The sequence below is a fragment of the Anabrus simplex genome, chromosome 1 (assembly GCF_040414725.1).
Source record: "Anabrus simplex isolate iqAnaSimp1 chromosome 1, ASM4041472v1, whole genome shotgun sequence".
Lineage (NCBI taxonomy): Eukaryota > Metazoa > Arthropoda > Insecta > Orthoptera > Tettigoniidae > Anabrus > Anabrus simplex.
This window is the reverse complement of record NC_090265.1, coordinates 1,137,617,187-1,137,640,993: the sequence shown is the minus strand read 5'-3', so window position 1 is coordinate 1,137,640,993 and position 23,807 is coordinate 1,137,617,187. Positions and strand designations below refer to the sequence as shown.

Genomic DNA, 23,807 nt, shown 5'->3' with positions numbered 1-23,807 from the left:
TTGTGAAAAAAAAAAAAGGCCCTGCATGATTGGCACAATTTACACGCAGGCTATATTCTACAATAAATGATGCAAATATAACCTTGGTATTCGTCACAGGATTTACATCTTGGTTTTTACGGGAAAAGCTCAGCTTCTAGTTCCATTCTACACACTGGACACTGGACCCCACGACACTATAGCCCTGAAGGGCCTTGGCCTACCAAGCGACCGCTGTTCAGCCTGAAAGCCTGCAGATTATGAGGTGTCGTGTGGTCAGCACAATGAATCCTCTTTGCTGTTATTCTTGGCTTTCTAGACTGGGGCTGTTATCTTACCATCAGATAGCTCCCCAATTCTAATCACGCAGGCTGAGTGGACCTTGAACCAGCCCTCAGATCCAGATAAAAGTCCCTGACCTGGCCAGGAATCGAACCCGGGGCCTTTGAGTAAGAGGCAGCCATGCTACCCCTACACCACGGGGCTGGCTTATTTTTCTTTGTTTGCATATTTTTTTTTAGTATATCACACTTCCCACCATGCACCACTGAAAAATCACACCTACAGGTAGTACAAAACTTGAAAGTTGGTCCCTTCCTTCACTCATTCTTATAGGCGGCATGAGTCTTGAAATGAGTATACTGTGTATGGAAGCACACACAAAATAAATCTATCAACCAAAGAAATCGATTAACTTGTTTGTTGAGAAGCGAAGATTTAAAAACAATCAGGATAGACAAAGGTCTCCAACTATGACAAAACACGACACTGCATTCGACAGTCTGGAGAGCGTATGTTTGGGAGATCTGTACCGGCAGTCGAGGCAGCCAGCCAGCCGAGTCACGCGCGAAACCAAAACCCAAGGAGACGTTCTTCCTGTCACAAACTGAGAACTAAGCGAGATAAGAACTTGGGGTTTGTTTTAAAAATAACTTCCATATCTGAAGACCATTTGCCTCGCTTTGACCACCTATGCAAATTAAATAGCAAAGAAGTTGGCCAGCACCGACTTTTTTGTGCCTGCACATAAAAATCTCTGAACATGACTGAAAAGAAACACAAACAGTGCATGTTCTTATTATTTAAATTTAAAAACAAACTTATCTACGTCGAGCTGAAATGTTCCTTTACCAGCAGTGAAAAAATTACAATTATAGTGAATATAAAATAGGAGTTATGACATGATAAGTTCCATGCAATGAAGATTTTGCATTTGAGGTAACATTCCATTATTTTAAAACATTTTCACACTCAATTATTTTGTAAACCGTTTTTTTGTTAACGGCATCAAATGTGGCTTGAAATTTTGTACATAATCCGATATTCACCCATTTTAACCGATAACATTCAGATTTATGGACATTTGGCAAATGCGCTGGATTAGAGGAGGACAGCGCTAAGCGCAAACGTGGGAGAAGGAAAGAGAGACGAACAGTTTGAATGGAAAAAAAGAGAAATGGAGCTTTTGCGTTTTTCCTGCAATTTTTTCCCCAATTTTTCTCTTCGTAGAAACCTTACTCGGACTTCGACGAATATTTGAAAAAAATAATTAGCCGAATTGGTCCAGCCATTCCCGAGTTTTGCGCTTAGCAACACATTTAGCGATTCATTTTTATTTATATAGATATGGAAGGTCTTAAACTGATTTTTCTAACACAAAATTAGCTATATGTTGCGCAGGAAATTCAAGGGTGTCCAACATAAAAGGCCAACAATTGAACAAAAATCAAACTAATAATTAAAAATAACAGTAAAAAGCTCAACTTACATGTTTCAGTGGCTACAGGTGGACCTAGCTGTCCACTTCCAAGCACCGATATATAACTAAACCGAAGACAATAACTTCAGGGGTGTCTAAAACGAGTAAAAATCTAAATTTTACGGTAAAATATTATTCAAGATAAAACACTGAGAATGCATTAAAAATTCCTATACATCTTGGTTTGATTCCAAAATAAAGAATGGTCCAGACCAGTTAACCAAGGGTTGTACAAAACTGGTAATTCCAAAACTGTGGGTAGCCTACATTTTTTTCAAATCGGATGTCTTCTTTGGAAGTGTTCATTCGCACGAAACAAGTTCATCTCCTTCAGTACCTTACTAGGGTATGGTAGTTTCCGAAGCAGGGGTGTACACATAGTCCAACATCGCATTTTTCACACATATATCTTCTTTCTTTCCTCTTTTTCTCATCAAGCGTGGTGTTTGAACACACATGGCAGTACCTGGCAGGAAATCTCTTCTTCGGGGTAGGTGGTACAGGGGAAGGAAAATGTCTCTCTGTCAGTCTAAGCAGTTTGTCCCCGGCTGAAGGGCATCCTCTTTTGCTTGTAGGTCGGGGTAAATGGAATTTCTGGAAAATCTCTCGTAGATGTTTGAGCTGAAAATCGGCAAGTGAAATGTTTTCTCTTGTTTGCATATTATAGAGTGTTCGACAGTTCAAAACTGTAATATCTAGCAGGTGGAAGAAGAATTTCCTGTACCATTTCAGGGACTTCCGGACTCGTTCTATGGAACTAATCATCATATCGACTCTGTAAACTGATCCCATGTTCTTATTGTACTGAAGAATACACTGTGGCTTAAGTTTAGGTTGCTTTGTCTTCCTGTCTACTTTCCCTGTCGATTCCATTGCATCTGTATACAGCGTAGTCAGCATACACACTTCCTTACGGTCTATCCATCTCATGACCATCATATTCTCTGTATATTTTGTTTCAGTTTGCTCCAGTTGTAGTTTCTTTGTAAATTTAGGCATTTCCTTACGGTTCCTTCGTACTGTTCCGCATGTGTTTATTTTATTCTTATGGAGGTAGTCATACAGTAGTGGGCTCGAATACCAATTATCGATCCACAAAGTATGCCCTTTATTCAGATACTTCACCATCAACGTTTTGACTACTGCACCAGATACACCCATTTCGCGTTCTGGTAAAATTTCTGTTGCTGCCCCCCGTGTACACAATAAAATCTAACACATACCCAGTTTCACAATCACAAATAACAAATGTTTTTATCCCAAACTGGTGATGAAAGAGAAGTAATAAGTACCTATCCCTTGGCATATAATCTGAAAACTGAGGGGTAACTAGGAGCGGATCAGTAGACCAGTACTCCGTGATATTCAGCTTCTTCATTCGAAGCATTGTCACTGCAAGAAATATATGTAACTCTTCAGGAGTAGTGTCTCTCCACTGTTGTAAACGTGATTTTAAACTCTGTGGCGTTTTCTCCAACACAAACTTGTATTATTTATTTGTTTCATTAGCTATTTCTTTCATAAGAACTGGTGTAAAAAAAAAACTGAAAAATGTCCAAAGCTGTTGTTTCGTTCTGTAAGAGACCTAGAGTAATACCACTGTTTGCGTCATCAAAATCGTGCACAACTGGAGTAAACAAATTATCCTGCCATTTGAACACAGGAGAACAGGTATGGCTTCTCTTTCTCATGCTTTGCACAAGTGGTTGGACAACTTCTGTACTTTCATTATAATCAGTGTCATCACTATCATCATTATTCTCGATATCATTAAAATCGGATAGCACTCTTACAACCTTGGATTCGGTAAGATCGCGCGCTTTACTGACGGTCAACATACTGTAGCTTACTCATCCCTGACGCGGACCTCACTCCTAGCTTGCACGCCGGGCATACCGCAGAGCAGCTCATAAAGCAGTGTCGTATTTATCTCAATAACTCATGAATGAATCAACAGATTGTTATTTTGTAAGCTCCTATCTACTGCAGAGAGATGCGTGTATCCACCCACGGAGTTTGAATGTCTTCTTATGTCAACATTGGGAGTATTGCGTTGATAAAGTCAGAAGAATGTCATGCTCGCAATATTACGGGCGCAGCAGAGCAGCGGTCACTCTCCGCGCTCGCAATATTGCGAGCGCAGCAATGTAAAGGTTAAGAACCTATGAAAAAGATGTCATGAACTTGCTAAGGATGATTCAAGGCAGAAGAGGAAATAAAAGCTCGGGCACTTGGGACTAAAGTGAGATGTCGGACTCAGATGCACATCCGACCACGGCCACTGTAGCAGAAGGGAATCCCCATTTTAATGACAATGTTATTAAAACCTTCAAAAATTCCTATATTAATCTGTGCAGTATCCATCAGTTACAATGAGAACCCTTTTACTGATTCATGCGTTATTACGAGCAAATTGGGGCATGTTAGTTTGTATCCGTTATCAATATTCATACACTCTACCAAATACAGTACATGACTATTCAAGCATTTATATTGAATGCAATCGCTACGTGTGAGCGAGTCGATCTTGAGCGAGCTTGGGGTCTCCTCACAACTTCAGTCTTCGACTCGTGTAAACAAACGTCGGGATATGTTTTCGCAATAAGTGCAATGCCAGCAATTGTTAACTCATCAGAAATAAAGGCTGAAGTAAGCAACTGTTTAATTTAATTCTATGAACTGAAATAAAATAAGAATGTGATACTCCACCTCCTCAAGATACAGCAGTGTGCATAACTAATTTCAGAGGTTACGTTATATACATTTGCATCTTGTTGAATTTCAGAAGGGCTGTTCTCATGTAAATTTACAGTGAAAATGTTATTACTTTACAGGGAGCTTGAAATATGTTTTCATAATACATGCGCAGTATACCTAGGTTAGGTGACGCCGTTTGAAGTAAGAAAATGGAAATGTTCACCACAAACCTCTGGAATGATTCTATTACAATTTAAAAGAATGAAAATGAATATTCATGTTCATACTATTGGAATTAGAAAATACATGCTAATGAATAAACCGCTGCTTGGAAAACATTCGCAAAAAATGTTTAAACAAACCAACCGCTGTTTCATACAGATTTTAGTGTGTTTTTGTGAGAGTATGGTATCCATCCTGACTTTTATGGAATATCATGTATAACGTTATTAGAACAACCTTCAACCTGTCTTGCATTCACCGACAAAAATCTCAATTAAATTGAAATAATAAATAACGTAGTTCAACCTATTCAATACAAATAAATAAGAAATGTAGTATTGCATTCCTATTTAATTATAAGCGGAAGCCGTACAGGTATCGACCCCAATCTGGGTCATCATCAACCCAATAAAATGCAAAAACAATCCATAGGTAATAAAGAAATTAAAGAAGCAGTCTTTCACAAAAACAGTTGAAGAGGCAATATAAGATAATGGGGATTGGCACTGTCGGAGGGTCCGCGACATACGGCAAACCAGCCAGCCAACATTATGAAACGATAATCAAGAAAGGGACCACTAAATTGAGAATATATTGAGAATGCTGCTGTTTCAAAAGCTTTAAATTTCATCGGTGTTTTTCCTTGTCACAGGCTTTTAGCCTGCACGTTATATCAGGCTTGCTTTCTCAAAAATTTTTGCTCCCGCTCCCCTCCTAACCAATTTGATATGATGGGTTTCTACAAGGATGATTTTTGACAGTGATTTGAACCTGTTTTGTTATTGTTACAAAACCAATATTTTGTAAACTATGAGGTCCATAACCTCACTATGTGCTACTATTGTTCATTTCCATCTTGGATAATTTGTTTTTCATTCCTTTGTTTCTTAGGTTAACACAGTTTTTAGTTTCAATTATTATTTTAAATTAACACCTGTTTCACTGAATTTTGTTGCAGGGTGTTGTTTTTTGCTCCGCATATTGATGTAAATATTGTATATTTGTGCTAATTTTGTTTCCGTCTAGGCTCTCTTTTGTTTGTTTTTTCATTTGCTCCTTCATTATGTTTTTTTGGCATTTTTTAACATATTATGTAAATTATTTCAACTCCCCTCATTTTTCACTGAAGATGGCTCAAAACGAGCCGAAACATGTTTGAATTTGTTTACTCCGTCTAATGATGGAATATATAATATGATGTATTGAATTAGGAGGATACTCTTCATTTTTCACCTTTGTAACATGAAAACCGTCAATATGGAATGATTCTAATATCTTGTAATGTTATTTGGCTTGGTGCTATCAGATTTTTCGAAGTGTTTGGCTGAACAAAGTTGCTGAACTGAAAGAAGTTTTCACAGAAAACTGACGAAGCTTCCCTAGTAAAACTGAATACATACCGGTAATTAATGTTTGAAGCCGGTCCCGAGGTCTAACTTGCCTGCCTCTCACCTGGAGGGCCCAGGTTCAATTCCCGGCCAGGTCAGGTATTTTTACCTGGATATAAGGGTTGGTTCCAGGTCCACCCAGCCTACGTGACTACCTTTCATAGAGGAGCTATTTAATGGTGAGATAGCGACCCTGCTCTAGAGAGACATGAATAACGGCCGAGAGGATGTCACACTGACCATGCGTCACCTCATAATATGCAGGCCTTTGGACTGAGCAGCGGTTGCTTGGCAGGCAAAGGCCAATTGGGGCTGTAGTTTGGTTTGGCTTAGGAGTGTCTGTAAGATTATAATTATATATATTTCATTTTTGATATGTTTAGCCAAATTGTTCATTCTTGGATTCTCTGTTTTCCTGTGTTGTACGTTTTTTTCATGGTCCCTCCAAAAAACAGGACTCGCACAGCCGCTAAGGCTATATTAGTGGCCCAGTTAATGCCATCAACTGATATAGCAGAGCTCACGGACAGGATTTTGGAGCTTTCATCTAACGACAAACTACCACACAGCCGTACATGCTACAGATGTGCCGATCACTTTCGCTGCACAAATGGAGGAATTGATACGTAAAGTCGATGCCCTTGCTCAAGGCAGGAGATGCAGTAGGATGAGATCTAAAAGCCACGACAGTTGCCTTACGCCAAAGGGCCAACTTTGTTGGTGCCACAAAAATTTCCCTTGTTCCTAGAAGGCAGAAAACAGAACAAACAGCCATTAGAGGTGGCAACTGTCTGTTCAACATTGGGCCACCGATGTTTATTTTTTGATCACAATATAAAATTTCCTATTGATACCTTATCTGACTGTTGCTGTTTCTCGCATAAGCTTTTGGGATGCACAATCATGACATATGGTAGCCTTCCTAAGAACCTTGGTTCAGATTTTCTAACTTTCTGTAATTTACTTTATGACTGCTGTAACAGATGCCTCCTTGATGGTACCACTGGCCTATATGTTACGACATCGACATCCGTACCCTCTATCGAACAAGTCAGGATAAAGACTGCTGCAATATCCACCAACTTGCATTTTAGCAAATTGCTCGCCGACTTTCACTCTGTTACTCATCCCGCCAGGGATCCAACACAATATTAAGCACAATACTGTACACAACATTAGAATAAGGCCCGCTGGTCTCTTGTCGACTTTATCGCCAGGGACCTTAGAAATTATAGATAGCAAAGAAAGAATTTGAGGACATAAGATGCAGTACAGCGAGACCTAATAGTCCCTGGTACTCATCCTTACACCTTAGCGAGACAACTCACAGTGTCCATGTTGTGCGATTACCAGGCTTTGAATGCAAGGACAATACCCGATCACTACTCGGTATGACACATAAGAGCTTTTTGCCATAACATCGCTGGTTCACCCATTTTTAGAATTCTTAACCTTGTCAAGGTCCACCAGCAGATTTCAGTTCAACACAGTGACATTTGCAAAACTGCCATAATGACACCTATCAGGCTGTCTGAATTTCCCAATATGACATTTGGGTTATGAAATGCTGAAAAAACCTTTCAGTATTTTATGGATGAAGTCATTACGGATTTAAACTTCTGTTTCCCATTTATCAACAACATTCTGGTGTTTTCTTGGGATGCTGAAGAGTGTAAGTGCCGACTCTGCACACACTTCCAAAGATCAGCTGATTATGGTTTTGTCATATATCCAACATCCAACCAAGTGAGTACTAGAAGCAAGCTAGGTAACCTTCTTGGGCAATCTGCTGTCAAAGGATGGCACAATACCCCCACCAGAGAGAATCCACTTTCTCCTGAAGCATCCTCTACCCGAAAACTGTCACAGGGCTTCTGCCAGTTCTTGGCCATGGTCAATATTTATAGAGGTTTCCTACCGCATGCAGCTGAACTCCATGTGCAGTTGGTGAACATTTTAGCTGATTCTAAAACTTATGGGCTCTAAACCTGTCCCTTGGATTTTAAAATTGCAATGTGGTTTACACGAATGTAAACAAGGTCTAGCTCAAAACACTCAACTCGCTCATCCATTGCTAAATGTGCCTCTACATCTCAACGTTATTGATTATATCGCCCCACTATCTACTTTTACGGTATTCAGAGATACCGAGGTGCTGTAATTTTGTCCTGTAGGAGTTCTTTTACGTGCCAATAAATCTACCAACACAAAGCGGATGTATTTGAGCACCTTCAAATACCACCAGACTGGCTACCATTTCCCGTGAATCTCACTGTAAGGGCCTGTATGGGCACACAGTTCGTTCTGAAGTTTCTTATGGAATGATTCAATTGCAGATGGTCTATGTATGCAAATTTATATGACCTCCAAATTACAACAGATTAGAGAGGTCTGGTCCACAGATATACAAACCTGCCAACTTTACAAACCCAAAAATCAGGAGATTTTGATATGAAAATCAGGAGAAATCAGGAGATACAATTGGTCAAAACTGCTTATTCTACATGTCTTGCACAATACCAGAGTACTATGGTATATATAAAAACACTTATTGTTCCAAAATCAATTGTTGCTATACGAGGCTACAAGGCTAAAAATTACACATTACTTTTCCCTCACAGGAAGTACGTGAGTGAGATGATCGGTCTCTGACAAGCCTTCCGAAAATAGTATCAACTCATGCTCCACACGTGTGAATCAGTCTCTGCGCAAGTTGCACCCTCTGTTAGACCGCGCGCTTGAGGTGTCTCTCTGGTGTCACGGAACCTGTGCAGGCTTGCCAAGGCCGTACGACATCACGGACACCAGATGCTCACTCTCACGTTGTGGAATCGAATCAAACCCATCAGTCGAAATTTCCACTCCACCGTTCCATCTAGCAGAATAGAATCGAACGGGATTCTACGTGGGAAACAAAGTACGCAATGGATGGTTTGATAAAACTTGAATGCAGTAATTTGCAGGCCGCAACAGGGAGAAGTCATTAATTGAGGTGGCCTAAACATTAATTAAAAACCGTAAAGTGTATTTGTCCACAACATTACTGTTAATCTACCACAAAATTGAATATTCTAACCTGTTTGATTTTTCATTCCCTTGCTTATTTCCTTCCAGGCATTCTCTCTTACGTTGTTGTTGCAATAATACTTATGGTTCTTGTCATAAAAGAGATTACATTTTTGAACTAAACTGATAAGATTTTCCGTGTCCATTATTAGTAAAGTGAACAAAAACAACTTCCCGACTCTGTCCAGGAAACAGCAGACTTGCCAGCTGATACACATGCCGCCAAACAGCCGGCCGAAAGATCCCGATCGTCTACGAAGTTGAACGAATGTTGATAGCCAACTGGGTGTTGGTGGGAGGCACACAGAGGCATTGCAATACCACGTGTTGGCATAAAATTGAAAGTTATTTTTAATTTTACCTTTATACGAGCTAAACATTGTATTATCGAGTCACTCGTAATTATTACATTGCATTAGTAGAACGTAGCACAAGGATGAGGAGACGTGAAATAAAATTCTCGCGTGGAAAGAAACTGTTTACGTTTAGATGTGCTGGCATTGCTACTGCGCCTTTATCACTCCCATGTAATACCCCAGATACTTTTCCATGTACTTATTTCTGCAACTTCGAACCTGTGTTTCTTTCCTTCATTACTTATAGCATGAAGAGGATTGAAGCGGGAAAATAAACTCAATACTGGCTTGGCCATGCGATACTTGCGAAACAGCCAGAAACTACGTCCGTTGCCGTGACAACCAGCAGGAATGCAGGGGCGATTTAGGCCTAGGTTCTAACAATCTCTAAGAATAAGTTGCCACATTTCCCATTTGCTGCCGTTATCCATGAAGGAGTTGTCGGGGATGTGTGGAAGATAGAACGCACATGCTAACAAACTGTAGTACACGCCTTGTCTTTGCGTCTTGTAAGCCTAAGCTATGGATTGCCAAGCATAGTGTAGCGTCGTAATTAGTATGAATAGGAGTCTGTGAAGTTGGTTGTACTTGTAATATCAACGTACAAACGTTTTAAGTGAAAATGAGCGGAACTCAGAGGAAAGAGATCAAGCAAAAGGCACTAACAATAAAAGACAAAGTGGAGATTATAAGGAAAGTGGTGTCATCTACACTTTCCCGTTTTGCTTTGGCAAAGGAGCTGGGAATGCCGCTGTCTACTTTGAACGGCATTATAACGAAGAAATAAGAGATCTTTGCTTCTGCAGGGAATACTTCAGCAAATTGCAAGGAAGTTAAATATGAAAAGTACAATGAAATAGAATAAGCTCTGCTCATATGGTTTAAACAGCAGCAAAGTTTAAACATACCTTTCAGTGGGACTATTGTGCAGGAGAAAGCCGCATGCAAATTAAGGGTACCTTTTACTGCGTCGAACGGGTGGCTGGACCGCTTTAAAAATCGAGCCGGCATCGTTTACAAAACAATTTGTGGCGAAGCAGCGAGTGTAAGTGCGGAGGAAAGGGAAGCGTGGAAGGAAATGGTTCTGCCTGCTAAAATAAGCAAACTTTGCAACGTTTTTATATAATATGTTCCCTTCCCTTATCAAATATATTTATAATACGGTATATTCAATTATTTTACTTTATCTCTAAAAATATTATCGTGATAATAGGATTTTTATATTGTGGCTTTCTGTTAGCAGCTCTTATATATCAGCCTATTTTGGTATTGTTCACAAACAAGGAAATCTGTTGCCTGTGCGTTCACATGTATGTCAAAGTACAGAATAAGTTTTTGGGCATTAACCCTTTTAAGAAGTTTCCTGCTTAAGAAACATTTTTTTTATGGTCCCTTGAAAAACTTCTTAACAGAGTTTCACTGTATTTCTGTTGAAGAAAGATGTAATAATATTTCTGCATTCAACAACATGAATACAATAGATGAGAAAAACAGTTATTTGTGTGGACTAATTTCAGTTGCAAAGGTGGCAAGGAGAAGACCACGCAATGACAAAGAGATTGCGAGTTTTCACGACTGCTCTTATACTTACAAGGTTAGTGTTGAGAAATAGTGTGTGTGAAGAAATTCCAGTGTGCTGGAAGGCATTCCAAGCTCTACATGGCACAACTAAGAAAAGAGTTGAAACTCTGCAAGGCTACATGAAAGCAGGAAAATCACCAAACGATAGCAAAGGTAAGCACACAACTTACCCGCATAAATCAAGCGAAAGTAAAGAAAAAGTTGTCATTGAGCATATTGCTTCATATAAAGGTAGAAAGAGTCACTATTCCCTTCAGAAGACAGAGAGAACATATCTACCAGAAGAGCTAAATATTAAAAAGATGCACCGTATGTATCTGGAGAAATACAGTGAATTACAAGTTTCATATGAGACTTATAGAACTATTTTGACCACACAATTTAATATTTCTTTTGGGTATCTGAGATCAGATACTTTCAGTGAGTGTGACTGATATTTAGCTGAAGTAAAGATAACTGAAAGCAAGATGCAAATTCCAACAACTGACGAAGAGGAGAAACTGAAACAAGACATCCATCAACTACAGATTGCTAATACTATTCACAAAACAAAAGCTCAGGAATTCTATTCACGGAAACGGAATGCAAGGATAGAAAGCCAGACAAATTCCCATGTAGAAGCTGTTGCAATGGATTTCCAGAAAAAACTGCATGTACATAATGTATCAACCAATGACATTTACCACAAGAGGCAACTGAGTGTCTTCTCATTCAATATCCATGTATTGTCAACCGGCAAGGCAGTTTTTTACTCCTACCCAGAAACTGTTGCTAAGAAAGGGGTTGATGAAGTATGCTCAATGCTCTTCCGCTTTTTGTTCACGGTACTGAAATCATAAGTTAGAGAGTTTTATATTTTCTGTGATTCCTGTAGCCTAGTTGTACTTTTAAAACAATAATCACCACCACCAGAATAAAAACTATAGACTTCAGGTTCTTGCAATACACTGTCTCTGTTACCAGGCATTTAGATTTTGCCAGAATGCGTGGACAATCATACATGGAATATGACAGAGATATGGCAATCATTAACCAGAAGAAAAGAGCGGAATTGCCACAAGATTGGTATGAAGAGATACGGTCAGCTAGATTGAAGCTCTCACCCTTCACGGTCGTTGAGGTCGACCACGAGTTGATCAGAAGCAGGACCAAATGTGTGACACCAATGTTTTGCAAAAAATGTCTGTTTCCTACAAGGCCAGTCAAGGAGTGGGAGGATACTATCCACCACCCATGCTTCATGAAGAACAGGGACACATGCAATGGGCATTGTGAATCACCTGTAGCTGCTCTATCATCCATGATTCAGGAGCAAAGAAAATGTCAGTCCTTGAAGAGGTCGGAGTACTTCCTACCAGGCAAATTGTACACAGGTATGACAAAAGCTAAAAAATACAAGCCTTTTAAGAACTGTACAATAAAACAATGCTACTGACTTAACACTTGAAACATTAATTCTCCCCTTATTTCAAGCCCACTGTCAATATCACATCAAATATACAAGGATCTGCAGGTACTGAAAGAATCCTGCAGGGATATTGCAAGGAACTTTTTCTCCACACTTCCTCATTCAAGAGGGGAAGCTAAAACGACCGATTCATAGGATGCTTGTATGACACCCATTCCATACAAGTTAGACTATACCCATTCTTCCATATATATATATATCCGACACCAGGGTGTTTTTAATTTAGAATAAATTAATTTCTCTATGTGTTTTATACAATATTCCTATTTTTTAGTTTAATTATGTGTGTGTAATGTGAAAAAAATGATAGCATGAATAAAGTAAAATAGTTTTGCAGGACTCTAGCTCTAAACCTTGAGAGTCACCTGTCTAAATCAGGAAAGTTGGCAGGTATGGATATATAGGATTCAATGATACGTACTCGAATCCTTAGCAGCACTTTTCTCAGACCCTTCTGAATTCATGAACGGTTATGCCATAGCATTTTTTTCCATACTGTGCTCTCATATTAAATAACTAGCAAGATACCCGTGCTTCGCTACGGTATTATACCAAATTTATAATTGAATGCTTATTGTTTTATATATAATCCGCCGAAATTCGCGATCTTACTGGTTATCTGAGAGAATCCACCAAATTCGCGATCTGACTCATTTTCTAATAGATAACGGCAAGTTTCCTCCCATTTTTCAATCTTTCTTTCCAGCAATCGATTTCGTATTTCCCGGGCTAGGTCCAGGTATTCCAGCCGGTCAGTTGGGTCCCTAAATCTTTGCCATATTTTCCTATAAGAATTTTAAATATGGATCAAATCCTTGAGGAGAACCGGCGTGGTGTCCTCTTGGGTGCCTTGGCGGTACTGAATCCGCGGCTGGACTGCATTCTTAGTCATTACCCGCCCAGGACCCGTTTCCAGCGCGGTCTGCACATTTGACGACGGTCCAGAACATTATTATTATTATTATTATTATTATTATTATTATTATTATTATTATTATTATAGATGTTCTGGACCCCACAACAAGATGCAAGACCGCTACTTGGCGGTAAATTACATCTGCTGCCACTGTCATTGTTAACAATGTGACCAGCACCATTGTCGCGCTTAGACAAGTGTGCGGGATTTCTGGTCATACGAATGACATATTTCGTGCATTGTTGACCTTATTATAGAGGTGAACAATTGGACGGTCAATCTCATTCCTGTCGTTTATTTCAAAGGTGTTTAAATTTTTCTTTATATGCCAGGAGAATGTACTGTAATCTAAGAACATTCTCCGAAGAAAAAGATGGCTCTTGAAAACGAACCCAGGAAAGATAAAAAATGATCGGTTTATGATCAGAATAAGTACATCGGAAATCTACAGCCTGTTTCCAGTCATTCGACAGGGTCAGGAATGGAATGAATAAAGGCCCCATCTGGCGGCGGCAACAGGAATTGTGCCGGCTGCCGAAGCCTGTCGCACTCCTCTGGGGCAATGGATAATAAATGACAAATGAAATGAAATGATATTGGACAGTGTTGCTGGAATGAATGATGACAGGAAAAACCGGAGTATCCGGAGAAAACCCTGTCCCGCCTCCGTTTTGTCCAGCACGAATGTCTCATGGAGTGACCGGGATTTGAACCACATAACCCAGCTGTGAGAGGCTGGCGCGCTGCCACCTGAGTAACGGAGGCTCCTTATAAGTACATTATGTACAGTAAAATCAACTATTCTCACCTTTTACACCCCACCGCCGTTAAGTTTATTTACCCCCCTCCACCCCCCCCCAAAAAAACAGAAAGGCATGTTTCTTTACGTTTAAAGGAGATTCCAAACACCAATGTTCACGTCTATTACCTTCAGTTTTGGGATATAAGTATCCCCATAAAAATAATTCACTTTTTCACTTCCTTTCACACTCCTCCCCCCCACCCCCCGCCGAATTGAATTTTCTGGCAAAAACCTTCTTTCTTTAATAGTAAAGGATCTTCTAAATACCAATTATCACGACTCTAACTTCCTCAGTTTTTGATTTGTGTGACCTCATGAAAGGAATTCAACTCCTTTTCAAACACCAAGGTGATTCCCCCCCCCCCCCCTCAAAAACGCGTTTTCATTGTTTCTAAAGGAGATCTAAATACCAATTTTCATGTCTGTAACAACTTTAGTTTTTATTAGACGTAAGTATTCTCATACAATTAAGTCAATTAATTTTTCAGTTCTTTCACCCCCCCCCAACACTTCATTGGATTTTTCAAGAATACGTGTTTCCTTACTTTAAAGCAGAAACCAAATATCAAATTTCACATCTGTAACATCTTCATTTGTGAGATATCAGTAGCTTAATTAAAATAATGGCATTCAACCCAATATTCACCCTTTTACACCCCTCCTATTGGGATTTTACGAAAACAAAAAATATATGTTTCCTTATTTTTAAAGGAGGTTTTAAAAACCAATTTTTACATCTGTAAACTTTTCAAGTTTTAAGATGTAGATACACTCATTTTAAAAATTCACCCCCCTTTTCACCCCCCCCCCCATATTTGGATTTTCCAAAAATGAAAAAATACCTGTTTCTTTATTTTTAAAGTAGATCCCAAAAACCAATTTTCAGGTCTGTAATATCTTCAGGTTCTGAAATAAAAGTAGCCTCATTAAAGGCATTCAACCCATTTTTCACCCTTTTCCACCCTTCCTGTTGGGATTTTCCGAAAACAAAAATATACGTATTTCTTTATTTTTAAAGGAGATTCTAAATACTAATGTTTTACATCTCTAAACTTTAAAAGTTTTGTGATATAGATACACTCATTTTAAATATTCACCCCCTCTCACCCCCACCCCCATTAATTGGATTTTCCAAAAACAAAAAATACGTGTTTCTTTATTTTTAAAGGAGATCCAAAACACCAATTTTCAGGTCTTTAATATATTCAGTTTCTGAGATATAAGTATCCTCATTAAATACATTCAACCCATTTTCACCCCTTTCCACCTTTCCTATTGGGATTTTCCGAAAACAAAAAAATACGTGTTTCTGTATTTTTAATGAAGATTCTAAATACCAATTTTTACATCTATAACCTTTAAAAGTTTTGAGATATAGATACACTCATTTTAAAATATTACCCCCTTTTCACCCCCCTTAATTGGGTTTTCCAGAAACAAAAAAATACATGTTTCTTTATTTTTAAAGGAGATTCCAAACACCAATTTTCAGGTCTGTAATATCTTCAGTTTCTCATTAAGTAGCCTCATTAAAGGCATTCAACCCCTTTTTCATCCCTTTTCACTCCTCCTATTGCGATTTTCCGAAAAAAAAAAAAAAAACGTGTTTCTTTATTTTTAATGAAGATTCTAAATACAAATTTTTACATCTGCAAACTTTAAAAGTTTGGAGATATAGATTCACTCATTTTAAAAATACACCCCCTTTTCACCCTCCCATTAATTGGATTTTCAAAAAACAAAAAAATACGTGTTTCTTTATTTTTAAAAGAGATCAAAAGTACCAATTTTCAGGTCTGTAATATCTTCAGTTTCTGACATATAAGTACCGGTATCCTGATTAAAGGCATTCAACCCATTTTCCCAATTTTCACCCCTCCTATTGGGATTTTCTGAAAACAAAAAATACGTGTTTCCTTATTTTGAAAGAAGATTCTAAATACCAATTTTTACATCTGTAAACTTTTAAAGTTTTGAGATATAGATACACACATTTTAAAATTTCACCCCCCTTTTCACCCCCTTAGCGACGGAATATCCAAAAATCCTCTCTTAGCGAGCACCTACATCTTAATATGAATATATCCCCAAAATTTCATTACTTTATGTCCAGTAGTTTTGGCTCGGCGATGATGAATCAGTCAGTCAGTCAGTCAGTCAGTCAGGACAAGTTATTTTATATATATAGATAAATTTACCTTTATATTCATAATTGCTTTAATATTTTACAAAAATGAATACTTCTGTAAGTTTGCTATTTTTGTCCACATTTTATATGCGAAACACGACCAAATGAAAGTGTGTTGATTTTCTTATCGGGATCAAGGGTACAACTGCATTTTTAGAGTTCGTGGTTTATAGCATTTAAAAATCACTGATTTAGCGTTTTGATTTTCAAATTTAGCGTTTTGTAGCATCTAAACTTCACAAATTTAGCATTTTGTAGCAAATTGGTTAAAAATAGGCATAATTTGCTAAATTACACACACAACAGTTGGGAGTAAAATCATACTGTTTAATCACACATTGCTTGTCATGCAGTTTTGAATTCACTATGGAAAATAAGACAAACATCAACATAAGACTGCAAGAAGTATTAACGAACACACAGGAATATGCTTATTTTCAAATTTACAAACACAATTTCAAAGTGAAAAATACTATTTTGAACGTATTTATTTATTACAGTACAACACGCCTACAAGGAAGAGGAATTTCAATGATGATTTAAGTACAACATGCCAATTATTTAAAAGGTGTCCTCCTTCATTTGAGACCGCCTATCAGTTACAATTATGTTGTACTTGTTAAAAAAAAAACTGTACATCGACACTGTCCGTAGAGGCCCAAATACACAGAAGTGCTGCCAAGGAAAGCTTGCAAAACATTTTTTTTCTTCAAGTTTTTGATTGCAGGCCATCTGTATCCTTACATAAAAATGTCCTGATTTGTGACTTTCGGCATGCTGTTTGATCGTCACTTCGCTTCTACCCATCGCTAACAGACAAGAAAATAAATCGCTACCGTACTTTTAAACAGAACTACTACTCAACACCAATGTCAAGAATAACCGACTAAGATCAAGGGTCAACACACAAAGAGAATGAACGTGGTGCTTGAAAGTGTATTTGCTGTTTGATTGACTGGTCTTTGCAGTGCTCTTTAGCCAGTGAAAGAAATTCCACACATTGAATGATTTAACCCTTTGGCCTGCCATTACTTGTGAAAGGAAATATTCCCTTACATACTATTTATTTTTCGTCACTTTAACATAAATTTGATTAATCACATAGGCTACATAAGAATACACAAAGCAAAGTGAGCTTTTAGCTCATCTATAGTAACAGGAAACCAATGTATTACTGGTTTCAAGGGAAGCAGATAAATTAGCAAGAAATGTAGAGGCATAGGTATTGGTTTCCTTAGTAACGTGATCCCAAAACTGTGGGGTTAGAAATTCATTCCCTAAGTCGATTTCTTTCGGATTATTACCCAACTCCCTCCTCACTATAGAGTGAATTTCAAAAACCGGTTTACACGTTACAGAAAGAGGCTTATTGTCAACAAGATCATAATTCCAAGTATCATTTTACTAGACTTCTCAACGGGCGAGTTGGCCATGCGGTTAGGAGCGCGCAGCTGTGAGCTCGCATCCACGAGATAGTGGGTTCGAACCCCACTGTCGGCAGCCCTGAAGATCATTTTCCGTGGTTTCCCATTTTCACACCAGGCAAGTGCTGGGACTGTATCGTAATTAAGGCCACGGCCGCTTCCTTCCCATTCCTAGGCCTTTCCTTCCCATCGTCGCCGTAAGACCTATCTGTGTCGGTGCGACGTAAAGCAACTAGCAAAAAAAAAAAAAAAAAAAAGGAAAACTAGACTTCTCACTCGCTCTTGTTGCATTCTGGTTTTGTCACGTAGTTTCAATTGGCACTATAATCTCGGAACTGAAATCTGAATCACTTTCATCACTGTCATTTGAAGAAGAAGTATTTTCACTCTCCAGATAATCTTTTCAACTTTCAACATCACTATTTTCAAGCCAGTTACGAATAAACTCATCCACTCATCCATGCCGCGCTTGGATGCCGCCATGATTGTTTACAACGAGCGGCAAAATGAGGTACTTTTTATTTTCCGTATATCAGCTTAGAGTTACTATGTACACAGAGAAAATAGCTTCAGGTAACACCTGACATCAATCGGTTAGGCTGCAAAACAAAGAGAATAAATCTCTCCGACCAGCTAACTGCGATAATGAACTTATAGATGTTCCGTGCACCAACACAGAAGTGTCCGTCAAAGCATGTTACCGCTTTACGATTGCAATGGGCGCCGTAATAATTATTTCTCCTGAAATAAATAACAACATTTATATCTTATTTTAAAGAAAAATACATAGTTTTTAAAAATATATGTTTATTTCGTATAAAACTGAGAGTTTCGCATCTATTTCGCATAAATTGTATAATTTCGCATTTTGAACCAATTTCGCATTTTATCGCGAATTCGAAATCGCTAAAAACCACCCGTACGGGTCATATAAGATGAGGACACATACACTGACAAAGTTTCGGCATATTTCGCATTTATCGCAAATGCTAAAAATCACAAACTCTATGCATTATACATTTGAACCATCTCACCTGCTCTGCTGGGGAAGTACGCAAAGTACTGCCATCGGTAGCAGCCGTTGAGCCCTCATCATCAGAGCCTCCAATTGATGCAGTTGTATCTGAGAAGTGACCAGCCTCTTGAGCTGCTTGAGCTTGATTCTGCACCTGAGCCAGACCCTGAGAAGCTAGAACTTGGAGACTCTGTCAACACAGAACAGTTAGCATTTGCTGCAGTTCTCAAAAATAAATGGGACTTGACACTTAGGAATTAAGCTGCTGTTCAAATACACTAAACAATTAGTCCACAGGGATTGAGGAGGTTATGTTGATTTATGATGATTTTAGTGTGTTTTACGGCTGAGTTCTACCATCTGCTGGTAAAGTGGCTGGCAGCTGCCCGGGAGGTAAACTACCTGACGGTGTAAATCGGCTGGTACTTAGGCTTGCGTACAACCATCTCCGCGCAAGCGCTAGGTAGCAACCCGGAACTAGACACCGATATACGAACTTGGTGAGACTAATTTTCAGCGACATCTCGCTATCGTCAGATGTATGAAACTCTTTTTGATTGTCTTATTTTCCTGTGCTTGCATCTGCTGATTATCACCAAAAAGCCTAATAAGGAGAGTTTTAAGAGTTATGGACAACTATTTATGTCAAGCTTTTGTGATTTTAATCTATGAGCTTCAATATCAATACCTGATTGGGATTAAAATCTCAAGATTACATTTTCTTACGCCAGTTATAACCTGTCTTGTAAGGCAGCGTTTTTGAAAAGTATTCTTATAGTAGATTGGTCAAGTCGCTCGCTCCGTAACAAAAGGTACGCAGGTTTTCATCGTATTTCTTTCTTTCTTAATCTGCTTACCCTCCAGGGTTGGTTTTCCCCACGGACTCAGCGAGGGATCCCACCTCTACCGCCTCAAGGGCAGTGTCCTTGAGCGTGAGACATTGGGTCGGGGGATACAACTGGGGAGAATGACGAGTACCTCGCCCAGGCGGCATTACCTGCTATGCTGAACAGGGGCCTTGATGGGGGATGGGAAGATTGGAAAGGATAGGCAAGGAAGCAGGAAGGAAGCGGCCGTGGCCTTAAGTTAGGTACCATCCCAGCATTTGCCTGGAGAAGTGGGAAACCACGGAAAACCACTTCCAGAATGGCCACCTCTACTCAGCTGACCTCCCGAGGCTGAGTGGACCCTGTTCCAGCCCTCGTACCACTTTTCAAACTTTGTGGCAGAGCCGGGAATCGAACTCGAGCCTCCGGGGGTGGCAGCTAATCGCACTAACCACTACACCACAGAGGCGGACATTGTATTTCTAATTTATATTTTAAAAATTTATTTTCGTTCCCTGCCGTTCTTAACTCGGAGACTTGATTAAGTATCTCCACGATGCTCTATTTGCAACTAGCTCTGTGACCTCGTTTAGTTCCACATACTTCCATTTATTGATAATGCATTTCATTCTAAATGTTTAACTTTATCTTCATAAAGTTGGAAGGTACTGTAAATGTAAAGAACTAATCGGGGTAAATATCCATTCACAGGAAGAGGAATTTGGGAATGGAATAGTTTCCAATTTCTTGGAAATCATTTACAAGAAGACAATATAAACAACTGACAGGGAATCTGCTACCTGGGCGACAGTCCTATATGCTATTAATCATAAAATCACTTTCTATAAGTAGCACACAAATAAAGCAATTTCCTAGTAGACATAATACTGTGATGAAACATTTCAATGAAATATATTATTAACAAAAGAACTTATGCAAAGAGGCAAACAGATTAACACAACGCTAATAATGGAAATAAAAAAAGATTCAAACCTGCACACCTCGTATTACGAAGCGAGCGTGTTGGCCATTACGCTACGAAAACGCTTGCAATAATTTGGATACATACAGTAAGTTATACCTCGTGTCTGAAAACTGAAAAAGTAGAAAATTAAAGCCCATTTGAAATGATTTCCAAATAGATTTTGATTTTATATCCTTTTAAAGTTTCCTTACGAAAGCTTGATGTATAAAATGTGTTCCCTATGCTACCGATACGAGAGGCTGGTGTGACCGTTGCAACTCAAGGGAAGCATTAGTTAAAAATCCTGCAATACAATATCGATCACTGTTACAGTATCATGCTTTTTTCAGTATACTAAGCTAATTTAAGTTGTATGTCACCAGATATACAGCTAATAACGTTCAACTCTCAAAACTTGCCCGGCAGGTAATGTCTTGTCGGGCACTCGAAGTGGCCAATAAATTACGCACCGGGTAAGTACGATTTATGCTGCCGATAGCGCTACCTGGGAGTGGTCAAACGGAAATAGGGAGGGCAAGTTCCATGCTACTTTACCAGTAGGTGGTAAAACTGGCCCTTAGTCTAAGTTTACTGAATAGAACACCTCCAAAATACAAGTCTGGAATTAGAGAAAGGGCTCATCTATCCTCAAAAAATGGGGCTAACCATCAGCCATCTTGCCCTTTGACACGGCAGGTACTTGGATGTTATGAAGAATAAACCCTGCAATATGTGAGATGGAAAAATCTTCTTTTGTTAGTATTTCATACATTCATTGCAAGATTATATTAAATGTCCACCCTTTTAATATTTATTAAGTTTGACTTTAGGAAATATTTAAGATCTCAAAACAACATGAATCATCACTGACCTCTCATGCATTACAAGTGTCTAGTTATCATAAATTTTCATATATTAAACTAAACATTAGAAATAGATCTGTTCTACATAAACATACCCGAACTGTAAAATGTGCACACTTTTTTTTCTTTCCTTTTTTTTGAGGACAAGCATAAGCTCAACAATGAAAATGAATTCTGTCTGGATGCCCTTATCAAAACAATGAAAGTCTAACACAAAAGCAAAATAAAAACAATGTAGTTTTACATGCCATTCTTTTAAACATGGCATATCATATTCTCAGCTAGGTAAACTAACTTTCATCTATCTTTTACTAGCATGACCATGTCCACTGCTGAACCCTCACTTTTCCCATTTACAGAACAATTACTACTGCTAGACTTTTCCAGGGGACCAAATGTATTACTGTTGTTGATTTGTGACTATGTTCATCTTATCTACCCCAGAGAACAAATCTAGTCTAACCAGTAAACTTACTGCGATAGATGTACTGTGTTTCAAACTATTTGGAACTAAGAAACGAAGGTATGGTACTCCATGTATTGATATTAATTATAATCTCACAACATGTATTGGCTGATGGGAATAGAGGCAAAATCACTGTTGCCAAAAAGAGAACTAACTTTTGCTCATAAGTCTCCTTTTGTAACCTGTCTTACTACAGGAAAAAGAAATATGTCACATTTATCTGGAATGAATGATATATTGTAATGTTTAACATTCATAAAGTATCTTATGAGTTGAAGCTTATTGTATTATGGGCTTGTACATATTTAGACTTTCATTTACCTAGCCTCTGTGGCTCAGGCTGTAGCACACTGGCCTCCCACTGCTGGTTTCAAGTCCCAGTCACTCCGTGTGAGATTTCTGCTGGACAAAGTGGAGGCGGGACAGGTTTTTCTCCGGGTACTCCAGTTTTCCCTGTCATTCATTTCAGCAACACACTCCAATATCATTTCATTTCACCTATCATTCATGAATCATTGCCCCAGAGGAGTGCGACTGGCTTTTGCAACCGGCACAATTCCTATCCTCACCGCTAGACGAGGGCTTTATTCATTCCATTTCTGATCCGGTCAAATGACTGGAAACAGGCTGTGGATTTTAATTTTTTTCCAGTAATATATCTATGTAGAAATGTCCTATGATGAAGGCTAGATATGTTAAACATTTCAAATGAACGTTATATCACTCTAGCAATGATGATGATGATGATTACAGTGTTATAGGAATGATCTACCTGTAAAGCTTGTCCACTTAAATTCTGAAGGCCTTGGAGGTTAGCCAACCCCTGTAATCCTTGTTGGAGTCCTTGCTGCAGAACTTGGAGATCAGCACCACCTTCATGATCCTGTAAACACAATATTATAGCAACTAAAAATAAAAATAAAAAATAAAATAAAAAATGGCTATGCCATTACCTTTGAAAAATCTGCATCTACAGTTTTCTGAGGTGAGATTTAGGGTACTGGTAGTTAAGTGGATGTTGCAAAGTTAGCAACTACCACTGCCTTAGGAAAGAACAACTAGCAAATGAAACACGTCCATCACAAGGTATGGCAAAAGTACAACACCTTAACGACTTGTTATACTGGTCATGAATGTGTACATAAATCTATAGTACAATCTAAACCAAATTACCAGCTCATCTAGTTAATCCTTAGTAAGTTGACAAAGATCAAACAAATAATAGGATACTTTTTCTTGTTACGAAAATGAGCTTCTCACTGCTCCTATAGCATCACTTATTGGAGATAATTTTTCACTCATTTCAGGACAGAGAAGAAAAATAATCTTCAAGCAGAATTTTACTTGAGACATTTCAGAATGTTCTTACTGTTCGTGTTATCCTCTAAGGTGAAGACACTTGCCAACAGATTCTTATTCAAGAACATCTTTGAACATTTGCTTCATTTTCTTGGATTGAGTTTTAACATATGAAAATGATGGCTAGCATTTTTGGGCCTTGAAAACATAGATGTTGATGATAATAATAATAATAATAATAATAATAATAATAATAATAATAATAATAATAATAATGTTATTTGCTTTCTGTCCCACTAATTACTCTTTTACGGTTTTCGGAGATGCCAAGGTGCTGGAATTTAGTCCCACAGGAGTTCTTTTACGTGCCAGTAAATCTACTGACACAAGGCTGGTGTATTTGAGCACCTTCAAATACCATCGGACTGAGCCAGGATCGAACCTGCCAAGTTGGGGTCAGAAGGCCAGCACCTTAACCGTCTAAGCCATTCAGCCCGGCGAAAGCATAAATAAAAATTTCATAAGAC

At 38.6% G+C, this 23,807-nt stretch overlaps 1 protein-coding gene across 1 annotated transcript in view; it reads right to left on the bottom strand.

Moving 5' to 3' along the window:
• poe (E3 ubiquitin-protein ligase-like protein poe) overlaps positions 1–23,807 on the bottom strand; it is a 797,274-nt gene that overhangs the window by 256,965 nt on the left and 516,502 nt on the right. The window contains exons 49-50 of the mRNA XM_067137373.2: positions 22,754–22,864; positions 18,881–19,051 (exon numbers count right to left, since the gene is read on the bottom strand). Coding sequence (XP_066993474.2) covers positions 18,881–19,051; positions 22,754–22,864 — 282 coding nt within the window. The remainder of the gene's footprint in view (positions 1–18,880; positions 19,052–22,753; positions 22,865–23,807) is intronic.